The following is a 21,121-nucleotide window of genomic DNA, read 5'->3' as shown; positions in this document are numbered from 1 at the left end:
AAGCTCTGGAAGGAAAGAACTGTAGTCATGCAAAAGGGTAAGAGCTCATCTGGACCATATGCATACATTTCTGTCACTCACATTCTGGCAAAAGGAACTAGAAACAGAAGTAATGTAGACTACTGTGTTGGCTGGGAGTAAAACTAAAGAAAGAGAACAGAAAGTAAAATAGCTTTGTTAATTGGTGTTCCTCAAAACAGTATCACAACTACATTCAGGTGTGAACATACATAGGGCCAAGGAGGAATCCACAGCTTGATCTTTTCAAGGGAAACAGATCTGCAGTGTACTCTCCTGAAGACCCAAGGAGCAAGAATCTGGTCTTAAGATTCTCCTGCTTCTAATGAAGTCAACATTTGTAAAGCAGTGTATTTGCTTCAAATTGTGAGGTCCCTGTTTCTACCACAGTAGAATACATCAGAGAGCTATTGACATCAGGTCTACAAATACAGCAAGGGATGAATGCTACCAAAAAAAGCAGCAGATAAATGACGTTGTTATGACATAGACTAGAATGGAATTTCTTAACAGGCATGGCACCTGTTGATGCTATAGGAACAGATTTTGTGCTGTAGGAGATCCCTTGAATTCCTGTGCTCTAAAATTAATCTGTCCTAAAAGTTTGCAGGAAAAAGAGAAAAAGAAGCTGTTTTTTCTGAATGTGAGTTGAGGGAAAGTAATTATTTACTGAATGCCTCAAGTGATCAGAGAGAAGGGGGCAAAAAAAATACTAACTTGCCTTCATTGCCAAAATACTGAACCTCAAGGACCTTGAATCATAGACTCAACCAGGTTGGAAGAGACATCCAAGGTCATCCAGTCCAGCCTAGCACCCAGCCCTATCCAGTCATCTACACCATGACACTAAATGCCTCATCCAGGCTTTTCTTGAACACCTCCAGGGACGGTGCCTCCACCACTTCCCTGGGCAGCCCATTCCAATGCCAATCACTCTCTCTGGCAACGACTTCCTCCTAACATCCAGCCTAGCCCTCCCCCAGCACAACTTGAGACTGTGTCCCCTTGTTCTGTTGCTGGTTGGCTGAGAGAAGAGGCCAACCCCCACCTGGCTACAATGTCCCTTCAGGTAGTTGTAGACAGCAATGAGGTCCCCCCTGAGCCTCCTCTTCTCCAGGCTGCACTCCCCCAGCTCCCTCAGCCTCTCCTCATAGGGTTTGTGTTCCAGGCCTCTCACCAGCTTTGTCACCCTTCTCTGGACACATTCCAGCACCTCAACATCTCTCTTGAATTGAGAGGCCAGAACTGGACACAGCATTCAAGATGTGGCCTGACCAGCGTTGAATACAGGGGAAGAATAACCTCCCTCATCCTAGTAACCACATTGGAGAGCATGACTGTTAGGTGAATGAGTGCAGAACAGCAACAGATAAAGTGTTTTCATGTAGCAGCTACCAGTTTTGTCTGCCTTTATTTAAAATGTAGGGTTTATGTCAAGTCTAATACTAATTTCCTCCAACAGAATGACTGTAACAATACAGCACTAATTGAAAAAATATGAATATTAACATAAGTGCCTAAAGAAATTCCCACATTTAAAAATAAAACAATAAATCAGCTGCATAGTCTTGGCCTACAGGCTACAGACAAGTGACGCCACTTAAAGGTGGAACAACAAAAGGTTGATAAATCCAATCTCTGCAAGGTCTAAAGCCTCAGACACAACACACAACTCCTTTTTTGTTTGAATTCTGGAACTCTGCTTCAAACAAAAAAAGGAAGTTGGAGATATTATCTGCAGCCTGAAATCTAGCATAAACTTTCTAATTGTTGAGTAGTCCTCATTGTTAAGCAGCAAACAAACTACATGCCAAATTTATTCTTGACTGTTTAACACAAGCAAAACCAATCAAAGAGATATTTTGTGAAAGGTAATTCAAGACACATGTTTGGTGAGAACCCTGAAGCAAAAATACAAAGATTCCCTGTCCCCAACATAATATTTAGTTAATGATTGGAATTTTTTTAGTGATTTTTGCTCTCTGGTTCTGATTCCAGCTTCCATCATTAAGAAAAATTATCCTAAGGCTCTCGTTGGTTGAGAATAAGTAAGGTATGGTACAAAAGGTCACGTACAGAAAACTCCACTGTCCAAGGGCTTGTAACTGTTGCAAAGGGTGCAGGAACTCTAAAGTTCCAACCAAGATGTTAAGAGACAGGATCAGAGCGGTAAAGCAGTCAGCCCTTTCACTAGATGCTGTGTCAATAGATCTTTTCTGTAGATTAAGTTGGCTTCCAAATGTAAAATTGTTGATCACAAGACCAGACTCATTGTATCTTTTGCATATATATCCTCGTGTTCTTGTAGATATAAGAGAATAATGTTATGCTTTTATGAGTTGGTGGGTTTGTGTGGTTTGGTTTATTTTAAAGGTAAGTCTAGAACTGATATCTGCCTATTGATAGCAATTTTGAGAGTGGAAACAGGAACTACATCATATAGTGAGGCCATTTGGTCATAGAATCAACCAGGCTGGAAGAGACCTCCAAGATCATCCAAGTCCAGCTTATCACTCAGCCTTATCCAGACAACTAGACCATGGCACTAAATGCCTCAGCCAGGCTTTTCCTGAACACTTCCAGGGACGGCAACTCCACCACCTCCCTGGGCAGACCATTCCAATGCTAATCACTCTCTCTGTGAAGAACTTCCTCCTAACATCCAGCCTAGACCTCCCCAGCACAACTTGAGACTGTGTCCCCTTGTTCTGTTGCTAGTTGCCTTGGAGAAGAGACCAACCCCCACCTGGCAACAGCGTCCCTTCAGGTAGTTGTAGACCGCAATGAGGTCACCCCTGAGCCTCCTCCATGGCTAATATCAGCAAAATGAAGTAGACACCAATTGTGGGGGGAAACAAAAACCTGATCCGACAACACCTGCTGCCTAAAGAGCTAGGTTTTGGCTGTTATAACAACAGGGATTTATAATGAAAGCCAGACCACTTTAATAGGTATCAATGGCAGCTCCAATTATAGGCCATAAAGAACCTTCTTTGAAGATATAGTATGCATTCTTATTGAGTGAGCCTGCACACATTTACAGCAGGTGAGAATTTGACATATACTTATTAACAGAGTGAAATAAATCACATGTGTTTTTTCCTGTAGCACCAAATAAAAGACAGTTAGAATAAAATTAACTGCATTCACCAATAAATATCAACACTTCACCTTTTTTCTTTCTTTGAAGTTGTAGAATGGATTTTTCTCGTGGCCTTCATTCAGATGTAACACTGATTTTATTGGTATTATAATAGAGTACAAACCAATAAAGTTATTTGCACATGACCATGCCAAAGAAAAAAAAAAATTAGAAAGAACACTTGGATAGGGTGAAATTACCTCAGCTGTTCACAGAATTCAAAGCAACCCACAACAACAAAAGTCATTCCACCACTTAAAAAGGGATCACCATTTAGAAACAATTATGTTGTGTATATGTGTATATCACAAGCAAACCTAGGCATGTAGTCTGTGCCATGTATCATAGTGCTGTGTGCAGTACAGCAGTGAACTTCATATTCATTGTACACAGAAACACAACTGGTATGACATTAAAGACTTGGAATCTTAAAAAATTTCTCTGAAGTCATGGTAATTTGTATGCAACTCATCTTAAAGTTAGAATAATTTATATACTGCTCATTGCATGTGTGCAGTCAATTTCAAAGCATCATATATGCACCTAATTATTGTAAATTTATCTTTGCTATACTTTAGAGTGGATAAAGAAAAAAAGAGTCAAGAAAACACAATGCTGTAAAGTAGTTTATATAAAAATAGGCTTTCAGTCTTTAACGCATATAGCATTGAAAACCATCCTACATTCTCTCCTTTTACAGTAACCATTTCACATCCAGCAAAATTCATCTCAGCTGCATGCAAAAATCTATCTTTAGGTAAAAACCAGCCTAGGAAAGATCTGAAATTAAATGAGTACTCACTTGTTTAGTCTTTGTTTTTGTAATGGTGTCCGAAATGGGTTTCTTCCTCTCTTTAACAGCTGTTTTAGAAAACAGTTCTTCAAACTCATGATAATCTATGGAAGGCTCTTCAATTTTTTCCCACACAAGTGAAGCACTAGAATCTCTAAAGTCAAGCAAAAGACCTATGTAGGGCAATGTCAAACTGAATAAAGTCATAAATGGAGGAATAAAGAAAATAAAATAGCAGCAATTTAAAAGTTGTTGCCTAGCTTCTACTGGCAGCATTTTGATAAGATATACTCTTGATTCTCCCCCATACTTCTTTGTTTACACATAACAGTGGTCAAGCTCATTTATATGCACTGACTATGTACACAGGAATATAAATAGGCTATAAAACATAGAGACACAGATACAAAGAGAAGTAGAAATACAGTTATCTGCAGATCACCTGTGTAACAGTGGCAAGAACATGAAAGAAGAAATTCATTGAAGAAATTAATCAGTACTCAGAGACATAAAGAAAAGATTACCAAGGAAACTTATAACCAAGAGTGGCATTTTATAAGCAAACAAGAAAGCTTCAACGACCAAAACCAAGTATGTAAAAGTCACATCAAAGTAAGGGCTACCAGAACAGAATGCTGCCAAGCAAATAAATTGCCAACTGAGTGTAGAAAATTTGGGGCAGGGGGGGAGAAGACTTTATGACCCTGGAGAAGAAAAGAGAAGGATAAAATGCATTCAGCACATGTTCATCTACAGAGGTGCTACCAAAACTTGCAAGCTACTATGGAGGCAGACCAACTCTAACTTGAAAATTGAGAGGAAGCACAAAAAAAATCATGTCTTAAAAATCATCTCACAGAACACTTGGTGGCACACATTGTGTATAACCACAAAGGACAGCTAAAAATGCTACCTTTGGAAAGTTTTCACGTGTAAATAACATCACTCAGAGTTTGTGTGCTTTAAAGAAAACAGGCACCCCACTTATACACAACTGCAAATAAAATCCTGTTTGTATTGAGGCTCTCTCAGAGACCTGCCTAGCAGCAAGTAAAGGCTATCAGGACAGCTGTAAAGTGAAAACAGCACTCTACAGCTCTATCACTTACCTTTTACTGTGAAGCTGAATTCTTGTCCAGTAAAGAGGCTTCATTGGCCGAGAAGGTTCTATCACATGTTTCCTGCTCCCTTTCTCCTGATTTATTCCCATTGCAAATAAACCAGCTGGTAATGGAGGAGGAAGAAACCCACATCCCTGTGGGACTGTTGGGTATGTGCTGCTTTGGGCTGGTGCTGGAAGAGGTGGTGCTCCCCCAGGCAAAGGTGGTGGGGCTGGAGGAGGAATTCCCTGCCCTGGCAAAGGTGGTGGTGGAGGAGGGACACCTGCACCAGGCAGAGGTGGTGGAGGTGGTGGAGGAGGGGGGACACCTGCACCAGGCAGAGGTGGTGGTGGAGGAGGGACACCTGCACCAGGCAGAGGTGGTGGAGGTGGAGGGACACCCGCACCAGGCAGAGGTGGTGGAGGAGGAGGGACACCCGCACCAGGCAGAGGTGGTGGAGGAGGAGGGACACCTGCGCCAGGCAGAGGTGGTGGAGGAGGAGGGACACCTGCACCAGGCAGAGGTGGTGGAGGAGGAGGGACACCTGCACCAGGCAGAGGTGGTGGAGGGGGTGGAGGAGGAAGGACACCTGCACCAGGCAGAGGCGGTGGAGGTGGTGGAGGAGGTGGAGGAGGGGGGACAGCTGCACCAGGCAGAGGCGGTGGAGGGGGGACACCAGCACTAGGCAGAGGTGGTGGAGGAGGGGTTGGGATGCCCCCTCCAGGCAGAGGTTGGGAAGGTGGTGGCAGTCCTAATCCAGGCACAGGTGGAGGTGGTATTCCCAAGCCGGGCAGAGGAGGTGGAAGAGGAACACCAGCTCCAGGTAAAGGTGGTGGTGGAGGGGGAGGAGGGATGCCTGCTACAGACAAATGTGGTGGTAGAGGTGCTTGTGGGACTCCAGCACATGGGAGAAGAGGGTATAGAGGCAGAGGTGGTGGAGGAGGTGGTGGTGGAACTGGGAAAGAGTGGTCCAGGTGTGGCACTGCTGAACCAGAAGTGTGAGGGAGTCCTGAGCTTGGCAGGGGTGGTGGGAGTGGCACACCTGCCATGGACATGGGAGTGGCAAGGGAAGGGCCGTGTGCTCCAGGCAAGGATGCTGGCAGTGATGAGGGAATGCTACATGTGGATTCTGAGGGCAAAGAAGGGGGATGTTCACTACAAGTCACATCTAAAGTTCTTAGAGGCTGATGAAAAGCTGGCATTTCAGTCTCTCCTTCAAATGCAAGGGACGAATTAACTTTGGGTCCTGGCAGAGGTGACTGTGGCATACTCTGTACTGATTGGCTTTCATCCAGTGGCACTGAGATTAGCTTCGGTGACAGAATTAAGGAGATTTCAGAACAAAATGTGGGCTGTAGTTCTAGAGCTGGCAATTGTTGAGTTGGCTCTTCACTTTTGCTGCTTTCTAAGTGTGGTGAGGCTGGTGGCTGTGGCAGTGCATTGGCTGAAGGCATTGTGCGTGTTACATAATCCTCTGTTGGTGACGTTTGCACAGATCTTGCTTGTGACACAGTCTTGTGTATGGTCTTCTCTTCATTTGTTTGAAGAGTCATACTGCTAAGATCTCTGCAGACTGTGTGTGTGCATTCATTTTCCTGCTCCTTTGCAGCAGTTTGTACTTCTGCAGCAGGGAACTGTTTCTCTAGTTCCGCAATTTTGGTCCTCAGATCCTCAATAGTTTGCTCGAGTCGCTGGATAACACTGGCACGCTCCTCAGATTTCACTTCGAGATCATCCTTTGAAAGAAAATAAATAAGCACAAAATAGATAACATTCATCACCACATAGAAAGTAAATGTACATCAAGAATATTGGCATTCCACAAGGTCAGAAACATATTTTGGCTAGCTGCATCTTACAGTGAAAGAAGATAGTTCAGAAAAACTGCTTACCTAAACATGAAACTACCTTCATCGATACAAGCATGTTTTGGACTGTGGTTCTATTTGGGAAAATAAAAAAATCAGGAGCAACCCTCCCATTCCACCACATAGCTTCACCAAGAGAACAACCAACCACTGAGTACAGGTGCTGCGAGCATGTGTGCATACATGCCCATGGCAGTGGGGAGGACACTGCGTTAGGTTAATTCTGTCAGCTGAAAATGTGTTAAATGTTTCTTCAAAAGGAGCAATCTAGATCGGATTCAACACACTGCTGATCTCTGGATTGCAATACATATTCTAGTGACACAATACAGATTAAGAATGCAGAACACAACAAATATTCACTTTTTGAAAACAGCTAATCTCAGAATATTATGCTTTTCTCCAGCCAACATGCTTGGGAAGGAAAAGATGACAAAACTAAAAGAGAATGTTCCTCACACCCCAAATTTAAAACTCCTCTGTCAAGTGACAAACTGTGAGTAACCTTAGAAAAGCTTCCTGTTTGGGATGGTTATTCTGTATTTGACAATTTTCACTTTTTTTTTTTTTGTATCTTTCTCAGAAGCATTTGACCCTGCCTGATGTTGTCTGAGTAAAGGAACCATTAACTTTAAACGACATATTCATTCCCATGTTTTTAAATAAATAAACACCAGTGACCAACTGTACTTAAAGAGGTTCCAAAAGGAGTTTCCTAGTCTGAAAATATCTATTTGTGCTTATTCGGGGAAGCTGAACAGAAGCTAGAACAGAAATGACTTTGCAACACAAAACCTTTTAAGAAGGTTTAATAACTTACTATTTTATAGCTGCATGCATTTACTTTTTAGTACTTTTCTGTTGTTGTTTTTAATTTGGTTTACTGGTCATCAATTCTTAAGCATTTAGTTTAAGTTTGCCATGCAACCAGTTTTCCAAATGGTTTCAGGAAAAGAGTTTTCTAGTGCCCTTTTGTTCTCTGTTATAACATTGTAAGCTTCATCGATGAGACAATAGCTTACTTAACAGGAAATCTTTCAAATATTGAGATTTTAAAGGTCTTGTCAAGAAGCCTACATATAAACACACAATACCTGATACACTAATTGCCTTGATTTGTTTCAGGTAAGATGTGCTTTTCATTTCTTCCTTTGACACATAAAACATTTAAAAGTTGGAAAATGAAGTTGCAACTTCCAGTTGGGGACTATTAATAAAATATATGTTCATTAAAAGCTTGTTTCTACATAGGATTGTTTTTCAAACATGAAATTGAAATGTTATGTTTATTTTAGAGTTTCCCATCTGTCCTAAAGCAATCCTGGAAGTAAAACATCAACTGCTACATTTAAACCAAATACTGGTTGATTCTGAAGTTTTTGTCAAAACTTAGCAATCCTCTACATTGTTTGAACTTCCTGTAATAGCAGTTTGAACTGGCAGTTATAGAATACAGCTATGTTTCCCTACCAAACTTTGGAGAGAAATACAAAACAGAGAAAGGAACATAGTTGGTTTTTTGTCCCCAATGAATAGTGAAGCAATAAGCATAGCAAATGTATTAACAAATAATATTATAACAAGGAAAAAAGGCTAAAAATGGACATTTCCACTACTGACTCATGATGCTTCAAATCCACACGGTTTCCTTTAATAATTCAATACTTTGTAGCAGAAACAGTTTTGCTGAAGGACTTTGTTGTAAAGGAGAAAGAGAACATTCTCTTAGCGCTTTGATTCATCCACTCTTATCCCTCTATTAGCCACCTGCAAATACAGTAAGGCCTATCAATTCTTCAACAGGCAACATTATCAAAGCAAATGTGTTCCTAGCATTAACTAAAGCCACACACCCACTTTCAGTTATTTGGGAACAAAACTATTTTCTCCAGACTGTAACTACCCTAAGCTCCCATTTTACACTGTTTACGTAAAGAGAGCTTCCCAATTGTGTTTGAATTGGAAGAGTCATTCCTGCACATACCTACTGAAGACAGCAGGGTTAGATACAATATTAAATGGTCCTGAAGAAATTTGCCTTAATGATGGCTGATCTCAGAATGGTTCACTGTTTAAAAAAATGCATATGCTTAGGAGACTGCATTGAACTTTTCACCAGAAAAAAAGGTAATGCTTCAATCCTGAAATTCTACTGAATTGGAGGGAAAACCTTGGTTTCACTGTTTTACATGAGAGCTTACCTCATACATCATGAAATTTCTTTCAGGAGAAAACATACTTTTAGGTTTTAAAAAAGAAATCAAGTAAGATGATTACGCAACTCAGATAAGAAACAAAAATTGAATTGATTAATTAAAGGAAGATTGTACCCTCTGCCCTAAGGAACAAGGTTTTTTTTGCTGTCTTTGAGACATGGCATTTCAAACAACCCAGTGATGTGATATTATGTTGTTACCTAACTGTCATCAGTAGACCCAGATTTTCACAGAAGCAGGGTGTTGTGAACAAACAAGACTTTGCTGTGAACACAGAGATATTTATCCAGAGGAAATGACATACATTTGGCTTACAACCCAAAGAAATCAAACAAAACCAAAGCCTGACTATTTCTACACTCCAGAAATTATTTTAGATTGAGATATTTTTCATTTTGACCTTTAAGATGCCCTTAGACTAGTTTAGATTTCTGCATTTCCCCTATAAAGAAGTTTCCTCTTGATCAGAAAGTACTATATGAAAAAACAAACCATAAACCACAGGACATTTCCACTATCCTTGACAAGGAAGAAAATCTCAAATAAGTCCAATCAGAAATGAAAATTAGACAATTCTCTTAAAAGAATAAGCAAAGGAAGACTTAATTTGTCACACATGTAAAAGATGGTCAAAAGCAGTTGACAAGAACCTGAAGACCCAGATAGAAAACAAAACCAAAACAAAACACCCTAAATCACAAAAATGAAAAGAAGGTTAAATTTTTCATCCAAATGACAATTCCAGAGCAGAAACCTACGGGCTATAAAAGAGATATGAGGGAACTCTGTCTTGCCTAGAGTTCTTACCCAGGACCCAGGTACTGTGGAACAATCTTCTTTCTGTAAAGAAAGAAAGAAAGAAAGGTGGAAGCTTAAGCCTTGCTTTGTCTAGATGACTTGTGTGTGAAAAATGTGATCAGGAAAAACATTCCAGAGGTGGCTATAGAATGGTGTCCAGCATGTCCCACAGAGGTTGTGCATGCTCCATACATAATGAGTTGTATGCTCAATCTGGAACTGGCCTGGCTCTGTTTGTGTTGCACTGGCAGGCTTGTGCACGTACAGGATCCAACTCATCTAGGAATATTGGGTTTGCTGGGTAAAAGGTTGCACACAGTGGATATGTGCATGTACCAAAAGCCTGTGTGTTGTATCCAATTCATTCAAATGTTGCCAGATGCTTTATCAGAATTCATGAATCAGAGTCTATTCTGCTACCTGGCTGCAAGCATGCACAGAGAATAGTAGCATACAACTAAACAACATTAAGACAGCAAAATAAGATTCCTTAGGTCTTCCAATATGTCAGCATCTGGTAGTACTAGCATTGTATAGGTACTTGGAAGGATGATCTTCCAAGTTGCTTTGTAAGTAAAACCTTCTTTCTACACAGAGTGTAAAATTTTTGAACACACCCTCCCCCCCAGATGGCATAAAATAATGCCATAGTTGAGTATTTAATTCAATCAGCGAAATGTGAACTTTATTCAGGTTTCTGTCTTTAATGCTGTCTCATTTTCAAAGTTACTTCTCATAACTGCAGATCAGCCTTAAAAAAAGGAAAGACAACATTTTAACAGGGATTTTCAGTATAGAGATTGTCAAATGAGAAGTACTGATGGACACTTAACTTGCATTAAAACAAAAGAGCGTCCATCTAATTAATTCTCACATTTCACTTAACCCCAATGCCTAGTACAACATTTCTGTTTTACAGCAGTAGAAGCCGAGTCAAAAACTGCCAAACTTGTCAATAGCATCAGAGAGAACCTCTGAAGAAGTGGAATTATTATTGGATACTAGTTTCTTCCTCAGACTACAAGATTAAACTTGATTGAGTAGCTTTTGTTGTACTGAAGGTGCGTTCTTGCAATTATCAATATTTCTCCCTACAACCACAAGAAAAAAATGCTCCCCAAGATAGGTCTGAATAAAGAAGCCCTGAAAATAAATGGTGTGGTGCACTGCCTTGTCTGAGGGTGGATGTGCACTGAACTCCCACTCAATGACAGACTGCAACAGATGGATTACACCAGCATGCACTGTGCTAGCATTGGGACTACGTAGGATTTTTTAACCTATGGAGTTAGGATTTGTCTAATCGACCAAATCATTTTGTCATAATTGTAAGGGTGAGCAAAGCTAAAAAAAAAAAGGCATATAGAAATAAATAATTATTGCAATTCAAATAGTTTAAATAAGCAAGCATAAGATCAGCAGGGAGCATGGCCCTTTGAAGAAAGACGCTTGCATTATGAATGCCAGATTGTAAAGCTGTAAGTAGAAGGAAAACATTTTATTCAGACTTAGTTTCTTGAAGCTTCTGTTTTTGAACCATTTATCCATAGGATAAGTGCATGTCAGAGAATAAAATCCCAGTTCTTTTTAGTTTCCATTTTAGTTAAAACCAAATGAAACCAAACCCCAAAGATGGAAAGTTTTCTCCCTGTGAGTAGTAAGACTCTTAACCGAGCTAAAATATAACTTCAGGCCATCCCCAAATTCTGCAACAATAGGAACCTCAAATGATTTTTTGTAGACTATGGACAAGAAAAACAAACAGGAACAATCTCTCAGAACTACTGACAACCTGAGGAGTAACACAGCAGTTACAATTACTGTTATCTTATGTATTAGCCTCCATAAATAGCACTTTTCAGCCTGTGTTAAGTTTTGGGCAACTCAATATGAGTGAACTGGCACTGGAGTGAACTAAGATGGTGAAGGGCCTAGAATCTAAGTCTTATGAGGAGGACTGAGGGAACTGGGACTCTTTTGCTTGAGGAAAATGAGGCCCAGGGGAAACCTTATTGACTTCTACAAGTATCTGAAAGAACATGTTTAGAGAGGTAGACATTGGTCTCTTCTCAAAGGTAATTAATGATAGGACAAGAGGGATTGGCCTGAAGCTGCACGAGAGGAAGTTTTTTTTTCACTGAAAGAGTAGTCAAGCAGACTGTCCAGGGAGGTGGGTGAGTCACCACCCCTGGATGTGTTTAAAGCTTGTTTAGATGAGGCACTTTGTGATACAGTTTAGTGGTTAATGATTGTACCTCAAGGATCTTCTCTAGCCTGAAAGGTGTGGATAGTTTTACTGTGTATGCAGGAAAAGGCAACCACCTATCTCATTTTGTTAAAACACAGAATAGGTACTGGCTTATCTTGAACATTATCACATTGGCATACTAAGGAAAGGAGGGGAACTTTTACACCTCAGGCTTTTTCCTGATTTTCAAGTAGTTGCATGTGAACTACCTTATTCTGCTATTATTTCTGTATTCTTTATACACAGAAACTCTAGTAGGCTTTAATCTAGAAATAATGTGTGTGCACATTAATTATTTAAATTGGAAGGATTCAGAATGCCTTTGATCTCTAGTACTGGCAATCAGAAAAAGCTAATGATTTTCCAGGTGATTCTTACTACAATCTGATAAGCAACTGTGAGGAGTATGATGCTTCTACACAGTGCTTGCCCTTTTTATCCAAGAGTTCAGCCAGAACACAAAATGAGAAGTTTGCATGTTGCTTTTGTTTCAGGCTTCCAGCAGGCAATAAGCAGTAAAATATAACCACAGTAAGAATAAATCTTTGTAGAAAAGAATGAACAGTCTTCACTACTCTGATGTATGACCCTACTACCCACAACCAAAAAAAGGTTGGAGAAATAGAATCGGAGCCTTCCCAAATATCTCCAATGAATATGCTGAATGCAAGAAGCTGGAGGACAGTCAGCTTCTCTATATCTTTGAAAGTGTGAAGGTGGTATTGAAACCTGTGTCATTTTGAGTGACAGAACATTAAGTAAATCAGATGTTTTGAGAGGTTAAGTAAAAAAATTTGGTGTAGTTATAAGAAAAGAAATTGTCTCTTCAGAAGAAGTTCAGTGTTGAAAACGAAGTAAATATTCAGAAATATATTTTATTTGTCTTTAATTTTTATCAATAGTTATAGGTTTATTCTCTAAAGAACCAAAAAAGTTATATTAAAAAAAAATTAATTGGTATTTTACATCTCTAAGTTCTATCTAACAAAAGTGTTTCTTTTCTTTCTTCTACACATAAAATCCTGTGAAAAATCTCAACACCATTGGAAAATAGCATCTGATCTTTAATACTGAGAGAAATAAAAGGATTTTACATTTAGAATATGGCTTACTTTTGACTGGATGGAGTCTTTCAGATAAGTTAAGCCAACCTGGCAAATAAGATCAGTCTCTTATGCGAAGAATGCCACAAAAAGAAATTTTCTTTTGCTGATGAGATGTTCTTTGGAGACACATTTCATAGAATGTGCATCTGTACATGTGTATATATATGTGAACAAACATGTATGCACTCACTTTTTCATACTGCTCTCTTATATTTAATACTATTTCTTCATCTGTTCAATTCCATTTCTGTGGAATTTGTTTTTACAAATAGTGTGGAAATCAGATATGCAAATACTAAAATATCCCATGTCATTCAAATGTATGCTACCATTGCCTATACAAAACCTCTTTGTTTCCTTCTCTCCAAAAGAGGAAAGGAATTTTGTGTGCAAATAACCAAACTTTCAATTTAAACCATACCTTAGGGAGAAGAGTTTATGGATTTTAATCTAAAATAGGATTTCTGTATTGGAGAGAAAAAAATTAATTGTATTTTAATAATTGATAAATCTCTGCTAAATGTTTGTCCATAAATTCATAGATGGAAGAGCAAGGAGGCAGAGGAAAAGACAAAACTATTCCAAATTGTTTTTTCAATAAACATAATGCCTATCATACATTTCTGTTCACTACATTCTCGGAGAAGTAACAGTACTCTGTTAATATTTTACATGAAGATCAATATAAAAAGCAACAGAAGAAATATACTAGTGCTTAGAACCACACACACAAAATAGGTAATTCTTCCTGTGCAAGTCCTATTCTGTATGATAGAATCATAGAATCAACCAGGTTGGAAGAGACCTTCAAGATCATCCACTCCAACCTAGCACCCAGCCCTATCCAGTTACCTAGACCATGGCACTAAGTGCCTCATCCAGGCTTTTCTTGAACACCTCCAGGGATAGCGACTCCACCACCTCCCTGGGCAGCCCATTCCAATGCCAATCACTCTCTCTGGGAAGAACTTCCTCCTAACATCCAGCCTAGACTTCCCCCGGCACAACTCTTGAGAAAGAAAAAGTCTCTCATGGTATAGCCAAGAACTTGAAGTACCACCAAATAATTCTGGTTAAAATAAATTCCTCAGTTTCACTCTTATTTCTCCTTCTTTCCCTGTTAATGACAGAAGGAGGAGATGTCTGCAAATCTGAAGTTAACTTCAATTGGATAGAATTTGCAGACATTATTGCCTGAACCTTTAGCTTGGTGCTAGTTTCCAAAGAAGTTGCAAGTAAAATGACCCAAAAAATGTTTGTCTGGATTTGTCAAAACAGAAAAGCCATAATACACAATGTGACTACAAGTTGCAAAACCTGTAGTTTAGGCTCTGTTGTATTCTCCTAAAACTCTGTGACATGGAAGTTATGAAACTAGATGTATCACTGGAACTCAGTCAGCAGCTTTTCATTGATTTTAACCAAAGTACACAGTACTTGAATTAGGAGTAACTCACAAGTAATAGATGTGCTTGTAGTGCACACCTCCTTAAGCTGCTATCAAAACAACACACTGGAAATGTAGAAAAACTTACCATTTTTAACTGACCAGGCAAAAGCGCATATTAGGAGTGCCACATACCCGTCCACAGAGATGAATAGTGATAAGGAAACTAACCAAACATCTAAGCTAGCCTTGCTTAGAAGAGGTTACTGGTGGAGACTGAATTGGACAGCACCATCTCCTAATGTCTATTCATCCATGAATTCTGCTCTGGTTCTTATGTTGTTTCAGAGCGATAATTAAGGTAGCATGCCATGTATCAAAGTGGAGAACCTGAATAGAGAGCCTTTCAAACTGAAACGAACATACAGTTGAAACTTCTTTTTGGCATGAACATCAAGAGCACAGATTAGAGGAAACCAGATTTTAGGCTCACCATAGCCAGGAGGAAGAATGCAAAAAATGTGCTATTGACACTCCACTGAAAATTATACCACTGTATTGTTCCCCTTAAAAGAAGCAAACACTGCCTTCAAGCAAAACAACAGAAGCCAATCCAAGTATTGTGATTTCTGGATGCAATATGAAATACTAACATTTGTTCTGAGAATTAGCTGCTTTTATCTTTCTACCACACAGGTTTGATATCATTTACTCCCTTATTTAATTTAAATATGGAGTCTATGGTTTGTATTCTACATGTGTCAATTAATTACAAATAAGCCTGCTCAATTTTTATCCTTTTGTGGTTTTAAATCTATCCCACGTCATGACTAAATGGAAAATATACAGGATTATGGTTGAAGAAATGGATTTCATAGCCGAGAATTGACCTCTGTTTAAAATATTGGTAATTCAGTTGTCAAACTTCACAAATATCACTACGAAGACAGTAATCCAGAAATCTGATTGACCAAATAAAATGTGGTCTCTTCACTAGTTAAAAGTAGCACCAAAACAACACCACGAAACCCTAAACTAAAAATCCAACAATCTCAACAGTGACAGAACAGAACTTTTTAAGCATTAACTATGTTAGGATTTCTGTTACTATTTTTAGGACACTACTTTATTATCTTTGAGTAATTCTCTAATTGCTAAATCTTGGTCAGATTAGACACATTTTCTACAGACTAACTCATTAGCTACCACAAACCCACCGCTTTCTGACTAAAAAAACCTCAAATATAATGAACATTTGAAATTCTCACTGTAGGTAATCTACAGAACCTCCAGGGAATGACTTACAAGTACCCTGTATAGGCCATTCAAAAGTATTTAACTGCCATCTAGTGGCTGAGTAGGCAGACTTCTTTATGGTATATTTCAGGCTCTAACGAAAGACTTCTTTAATTTCCAGTATTTCTGTTTATATTCTTATCCATCCTTCAGGGCCTAAGAAATCTTGACCGTATCTATCAGGACACAATGTTTCAATCACAAAGTTCAGCTACTAGTCATATAGGAAGAACAAAAGACTGGATCAGAAAATCTCTATTTATCTTCCTTGTCTTAATCTCTATCTTCCTTATCTTAGACTCACCTGTAAAGAATCATCTTTCCGAAATGTCACTTAAGAGAGAATTTCGACCAGCATGCAAGACAAAATCTAGATGTGACATTTTATAACAATGAAAAGTAAATCCCAATTCTGCCAATATCTTCTGTTTTCTAAGTAGACTGATTATGTATTTCTCTTAAAAGAGCTCATAGCCTTTTTTCTTATATTACTATCAAAACCAGAACATCTGAAACATCACTAAGTTATTGCCCTAAGGAGTTATAACAATTTGTAGTTAAAGAGTAGAGTAAAAAAAGAGGTACCCACTGAAAGGATGACAAAAGAGTTACCAGCAAAGCATGGTAGGTAGGAATACTCTAAAAGAGACACTCCAAGAGTCACGCTTCCAAAATGGAAAGTATATTCAACATGCAAAATGTATCCTGCAATTTGAAGTTCTTAAGACTAGCATTGCAATCCTGTGATACTCTTGAGAAGTACACCAGTGGATCACGTAGTAAAAATCTGTTCTCAGTGCCTGAGGACTGCTAGATTTTTGTCTATTTGTTACCACCAGCTGAACTATGTGTCATTCCAAGAAGGCATATAATTTTGGTTGAGAGCTTGATCTGCTGGTTTAAATGAGATGGCTCAAGTCAAACTGAGCTGGAAATGTTAAAGCCATAAAAATTGTTTGATGACAAACTTCTCTGCTGTAAATATAGTTTAAGTACTCAATGTGAACTATCTCATAACTGAACTGCTAGAAATTGGAAGATTCTGGCAAAACCAGACAGGGTTATGAAGAATGGGCCATCCTCAATGGCTTGAAGAGTTCATTACATCCGGATGCTGACCTATAAATAAAGGTAATGAGAGCTTTCTTTTTAAGTTTGTGCAATACTTATGATAGACATTGCAAACAGTCAAAGAGTAGTAAATTTGAAATATTTTGATAATAAGATGTATAAGAGAATGAGGAATTTAGGTGACTTTCAAACAGCTTCAGACTTTAGGTTCTGTGATGTCCCACAAGTAACCAAAGTCTAGCTTATACGTACCGATTTTACACTTACAAGAGGCACTTCTTTTTTCTTACTGCTAAACCTTATTTTTATCTACCATGCACACAAAATCAAGGATCAGGGGTGTGAAACAGAAGAAATTGGCTCTTGTCCAAAAATATAGCTGTCAAATCTAAGCATCAGGCTTGAACCTGAAGCTTCTAAATTAAGACTTTCAATTTTTCTCTTCTTCCTTCATTAAAGGACTTAGACTTAACAAAGCATTCTTTATTAATACTGGGAAGGCTAAGCAAATGTTGATCCTCTTTAACATTTCAAAATTGAGGCTTGAAATGGCTGCCAGTTTCTTGTTTTTCTTCTACTTACCAATTCCTGCCCTAAAACCAAGCACAAGACAGACTCTCCTATTTTTAGCTGTTGTTTTTCAAAATTAGCTATTTTGGACTCAAAAGAGCAGTCTTTAAAACTTTAGGAATACAGAAAGTTTATGTTTAATGCTGTAAAGAAAGACAATACATAATAAAGGTTCTTGCAGTGTCCTGAAAAATGTAGAATCCAGGCTCTGTGTGTTACTTGTGCTTTTAATGCAGAATTATTCCAAAACTTCTAGTTAACTGTTTATAATAATTGAGATAAATTATCAGCATCATTTTATATTTGTGTTTGTTTCTGCATCAGTATCAACCAACCAATTATTTAAAGAGCATGGGGAAGATGCCTTTTCCCAGGGAAGGCGGGCAGAAAGGAGTTGCAAGTAGACTTAATTGATCAGTTTCAAATCTTACATTAAGGCTCTCTTTGTCAGGTATTGAAAGAAAAGAGAAGAATCACCTACTTGACTAAATTCAGGCCAGGCTTAATTTCTTCAGAAAGAAAAACTATGGATAAACTACACCATGAATAAAAGAGGATAGATCTCCAATAGGAGCATTTCATAGTATTCTATCACGTTAAGAAAATACAAATAACACAGGAATTACCTTAATTCAATAAAGGATTTGTCTATAAATACTGAAAATGTTAGTGTGGCCATTCTACTTCCTAGACACTTTTATAGATTCAAATAGATCTTGATAGGTAGAACACACAAAACTGTTTGGGACTGTATAGAACTGAAGACACAAAAACATTTTGTTGACATAATTCCTCAAATTCAATAACAGCCACTAGGATTTTCAAAATAAACCAGAATGATGATAGCAAATATCTGGAGATAATTTTCTGTGAGGTGAGCATGCATTCAGAAGAGCTATTTCTGCTTTTCATTTATAGAATGGTTTGGGTTAGAAGGGACCTTAAAGATCACCTAGTTCCAACCCCATCGCCATAGGCAGGGATACCTTCCAACAGACTATGTTGCTCAAAATCCCCATCCAAGCATTTACTGATGATTAATAGTATAGAATGGAAGAAGTCCACATCATTGTTGGAAGAGATTAACACTGGGCAGTAGCAATGGAAATCTCTAACACTAGCAAATGCAACTCAGTAAGTGGACAACACGGTAGGCTAAGTTTAAGAATGACAACTCCCTCACACAAAACAGTCTGAAACAAATGCTGTTTTTTTCAAGTAAGCCAACTACTGTTGCTATACATTTTAGTGGAGAAATAGAAAATCTCTGCCACTTCTGTTCATGTGAACTTTTTTAGATTAGCTAAAAAAAAAAACAAAACAAACTAAAACCCCCAAATTTTATATTGCTACTTCGTAGTAATACCTCCAAATCTCCAGAACCAAATGTCAGACCTCCAGAACCAAATGTCATAGAATCAACCAGGTTGGAAGAGAAGTCCAAGATCATCCAGTCCAACCTAGCACTCAGCCCTATCCAATCAGCTTTCTTCTGACTGAAGTAAACAGACGTTTACAAGAACCACCCTAGGCAGGAACCTTCACTCTTTTTATGTAAGATATACTGTGGGCCACATTAGTATTCAGAGTCAGACTTCCAAATGTTTTCATTCAAATAATTCAGTATGTGAAACTATTTTTAAGATGTCTGAATTACTGCTTCACCAGTCTTTATCCAAAATTATAGATAAAATCCTTCTTTTGGAATCTTACCTGCACCTGCTGAACACCTTCTATGTGTTGTTTCTCTGTTTCTAGGACAGTAGGTTTCAACTCTGAATTCAAAAAGAAGATACAAATTTAAAAGGTTTTATATGATAAAGACACAGATGATAAAGACACAGATGATAAAGACACAGATGATAAAGACACAGATGATAAAGACACAGATGATAAAGACACAGATGATAAAGACACAGATGATAAAGACACAGATGATAAAGACACAGATGATAAAGACACAGATGATAAAGACACAGATGATAAAGACACAGATGATAAAGACACATTAAGAATTTCATTGAAAGAAAGCAGAGTTAAAAAGAAAACCACATTAACAGTCGTCTTTTCCAAATTATCCATCTAAAATTATCTGAGCAGCTTACATTCATAAAGTCAGCCTGATCTCAAATTGTGATATATCACAGTATCATCAGGGTTGGAAGAGACCTCACAGATCATCAAGTCCAACCCTTTACCACAGAGCTCAGGGCTATGATTCAACATTAAACACTATCATCTCAACATAAGTTCATTTTTATTGTCAAATTTTCTGATTCAAAGAAAAAAAAAGTTACTTATGGCTCTATTAAACACATTCTATAGAAGGTCAAGGGAAGGTTCTCACCATCCAATACCACAGGGTCACAGGATGTTAGGGTTTGGAAAGAACCTAAGGAGATCGAGTCCAACCCCCCTGCCAGAGCAGGACAACACTATCTAACACGGATCACAGAGGAGCACATCCAGACAGGCCTTGAAAGTCTCCAGAGAAGGAGACCCCACAACCTCTCTGGAGAGCCTGTTCCAGTGCTCTGTGACCCTTACAGTACAGAAGTTCCTCCTTGTGTTGAGGTGGAACCTCTTGTGCTGCAACTTACACCCATTGCTCCTTGTCCTATCCCAGGCAGCAAGTGAGAAGAGCCTGTCCTCCCCCCCACTCCTGGCCACCATTAAGAAGTATTTCTGTCTTCAGGTCTGTTCACAAAAGGCCAAAATAACTCGTGAATAGAATTACTGTTTTGAGCTATTCTGTGGTTTGGTTTTTTTTTTCATCCTCTAGTGGCCCTTCTCTGCCCTGACATCAGAATTTGAAATCTCCACGATAAGACAGATAATGATACAGATCTAAACTCACATTTTATATGCATGCTTGAATGCAACTGGCCTTACTCTTGCAAATACATTTAGAAAAAAAATCAGTTTCCCCCCAGCTTTATTAGCCACAATCTACAACATTTCAGGCTTACAAAGAAATAATTTGATAAGTTAGGCCTATTGTGCAAGTATTCAGTCAGAGCTTCCCAGAAATAGGGGGTTGCAAACTGAGGATACAAAAACAATTCTTCACCTTTGTCCTGAATACTACATTTTCTCTTTTGGGCAAAGAACCAGGATTCATCTGACTTTTGAATTTTTGACCACATTACTCATTTGCATTGAAACATGAAACAGTATCTTGCTCTAGTTGTTTCTTCAATTACATTCTACTTTAGAATAGCTAACCAGAGTCATAATTAATATCTAAGCATTCACATTCTTAATTACAGTCTTTGAAATAGATAAAGATAAATATTTATTCCAGAGTTATAGTTTTAAATGGAATTACAGGGCTCCAGCTGTCACTGTGACAACGAAAAATGAAACAGTGGGATTATGAACATTCATCTGCACTCTTCACCTGGAAAATAGACTTCAAACCACAACACACCCACCTCAACCCTTCTTTCTTTTAAAATATGGACTACAATTATTCTGTATCCAAATACTAATATTTGAGGAGACTTTT

The 21,121-nt window shown here is 38.5% G+C and overlaps 1 protein-coding gene across 5 annotated transcripts in view; it reads right to left on the bottom strand.

Moving 5' to 3' along the window:
- Positions 1–21,121, bottom strand: part of FMN2 (formin 2) — a 157,822-nt gene that overhangs the window by 98,761 nt on the left and 37,940 nt on the right. For 4 of the 5 annotated variants that reach the window (XM_064158612.1, XM_064158614.1, XM_064158617.1 and 1 more), the window contains 5 exons: positions 19,327–19,388; positions 9,945–9,977; positions 5,712–6,789; positions 5,063–5,666; positions 3,963–4,107 (listed from right to left, as the gene is read on the bottom strand). In XM_064158612.1, coding sequence (XP_064014682.1) covers positions 3,963–4,107; positions 5,063–5,666; positions 5,712–6,789; positions 9,945–9,977; positions 19,327–19,388 — 1,922 coding nt within the window. The remainder of the gene's footprint in view (positions 1–3,962; positions 4,108–5,062; positions 5,667–5,711; positions 6,790–9,944; positions 9,978–19,326; positions 19,389–21,121) is intronic. The other variant, XM_064158616.1, reaches the window with a different exon arrangement.

The sequence above is a fragment of the Pogoniulus pusillus genome, chromosome 18 (assembly GCF_015220805.1).
Source record: "Pogoniulus pusillus isolate bPogPus1 chromosome 18, bPogPus1.pri, whole genome shotgun sequence".
Classification (NCBI taxonomy): domain Eukaryota; kingdom Metazoa; phylum Chordata; class Aves; order Piciformes; family Lybiidae; genus Pogoniulus; species Pogoniulus pusillus.
This window is presented reverse-complemented; position numbering and strand designations above follow the sequence as displayed.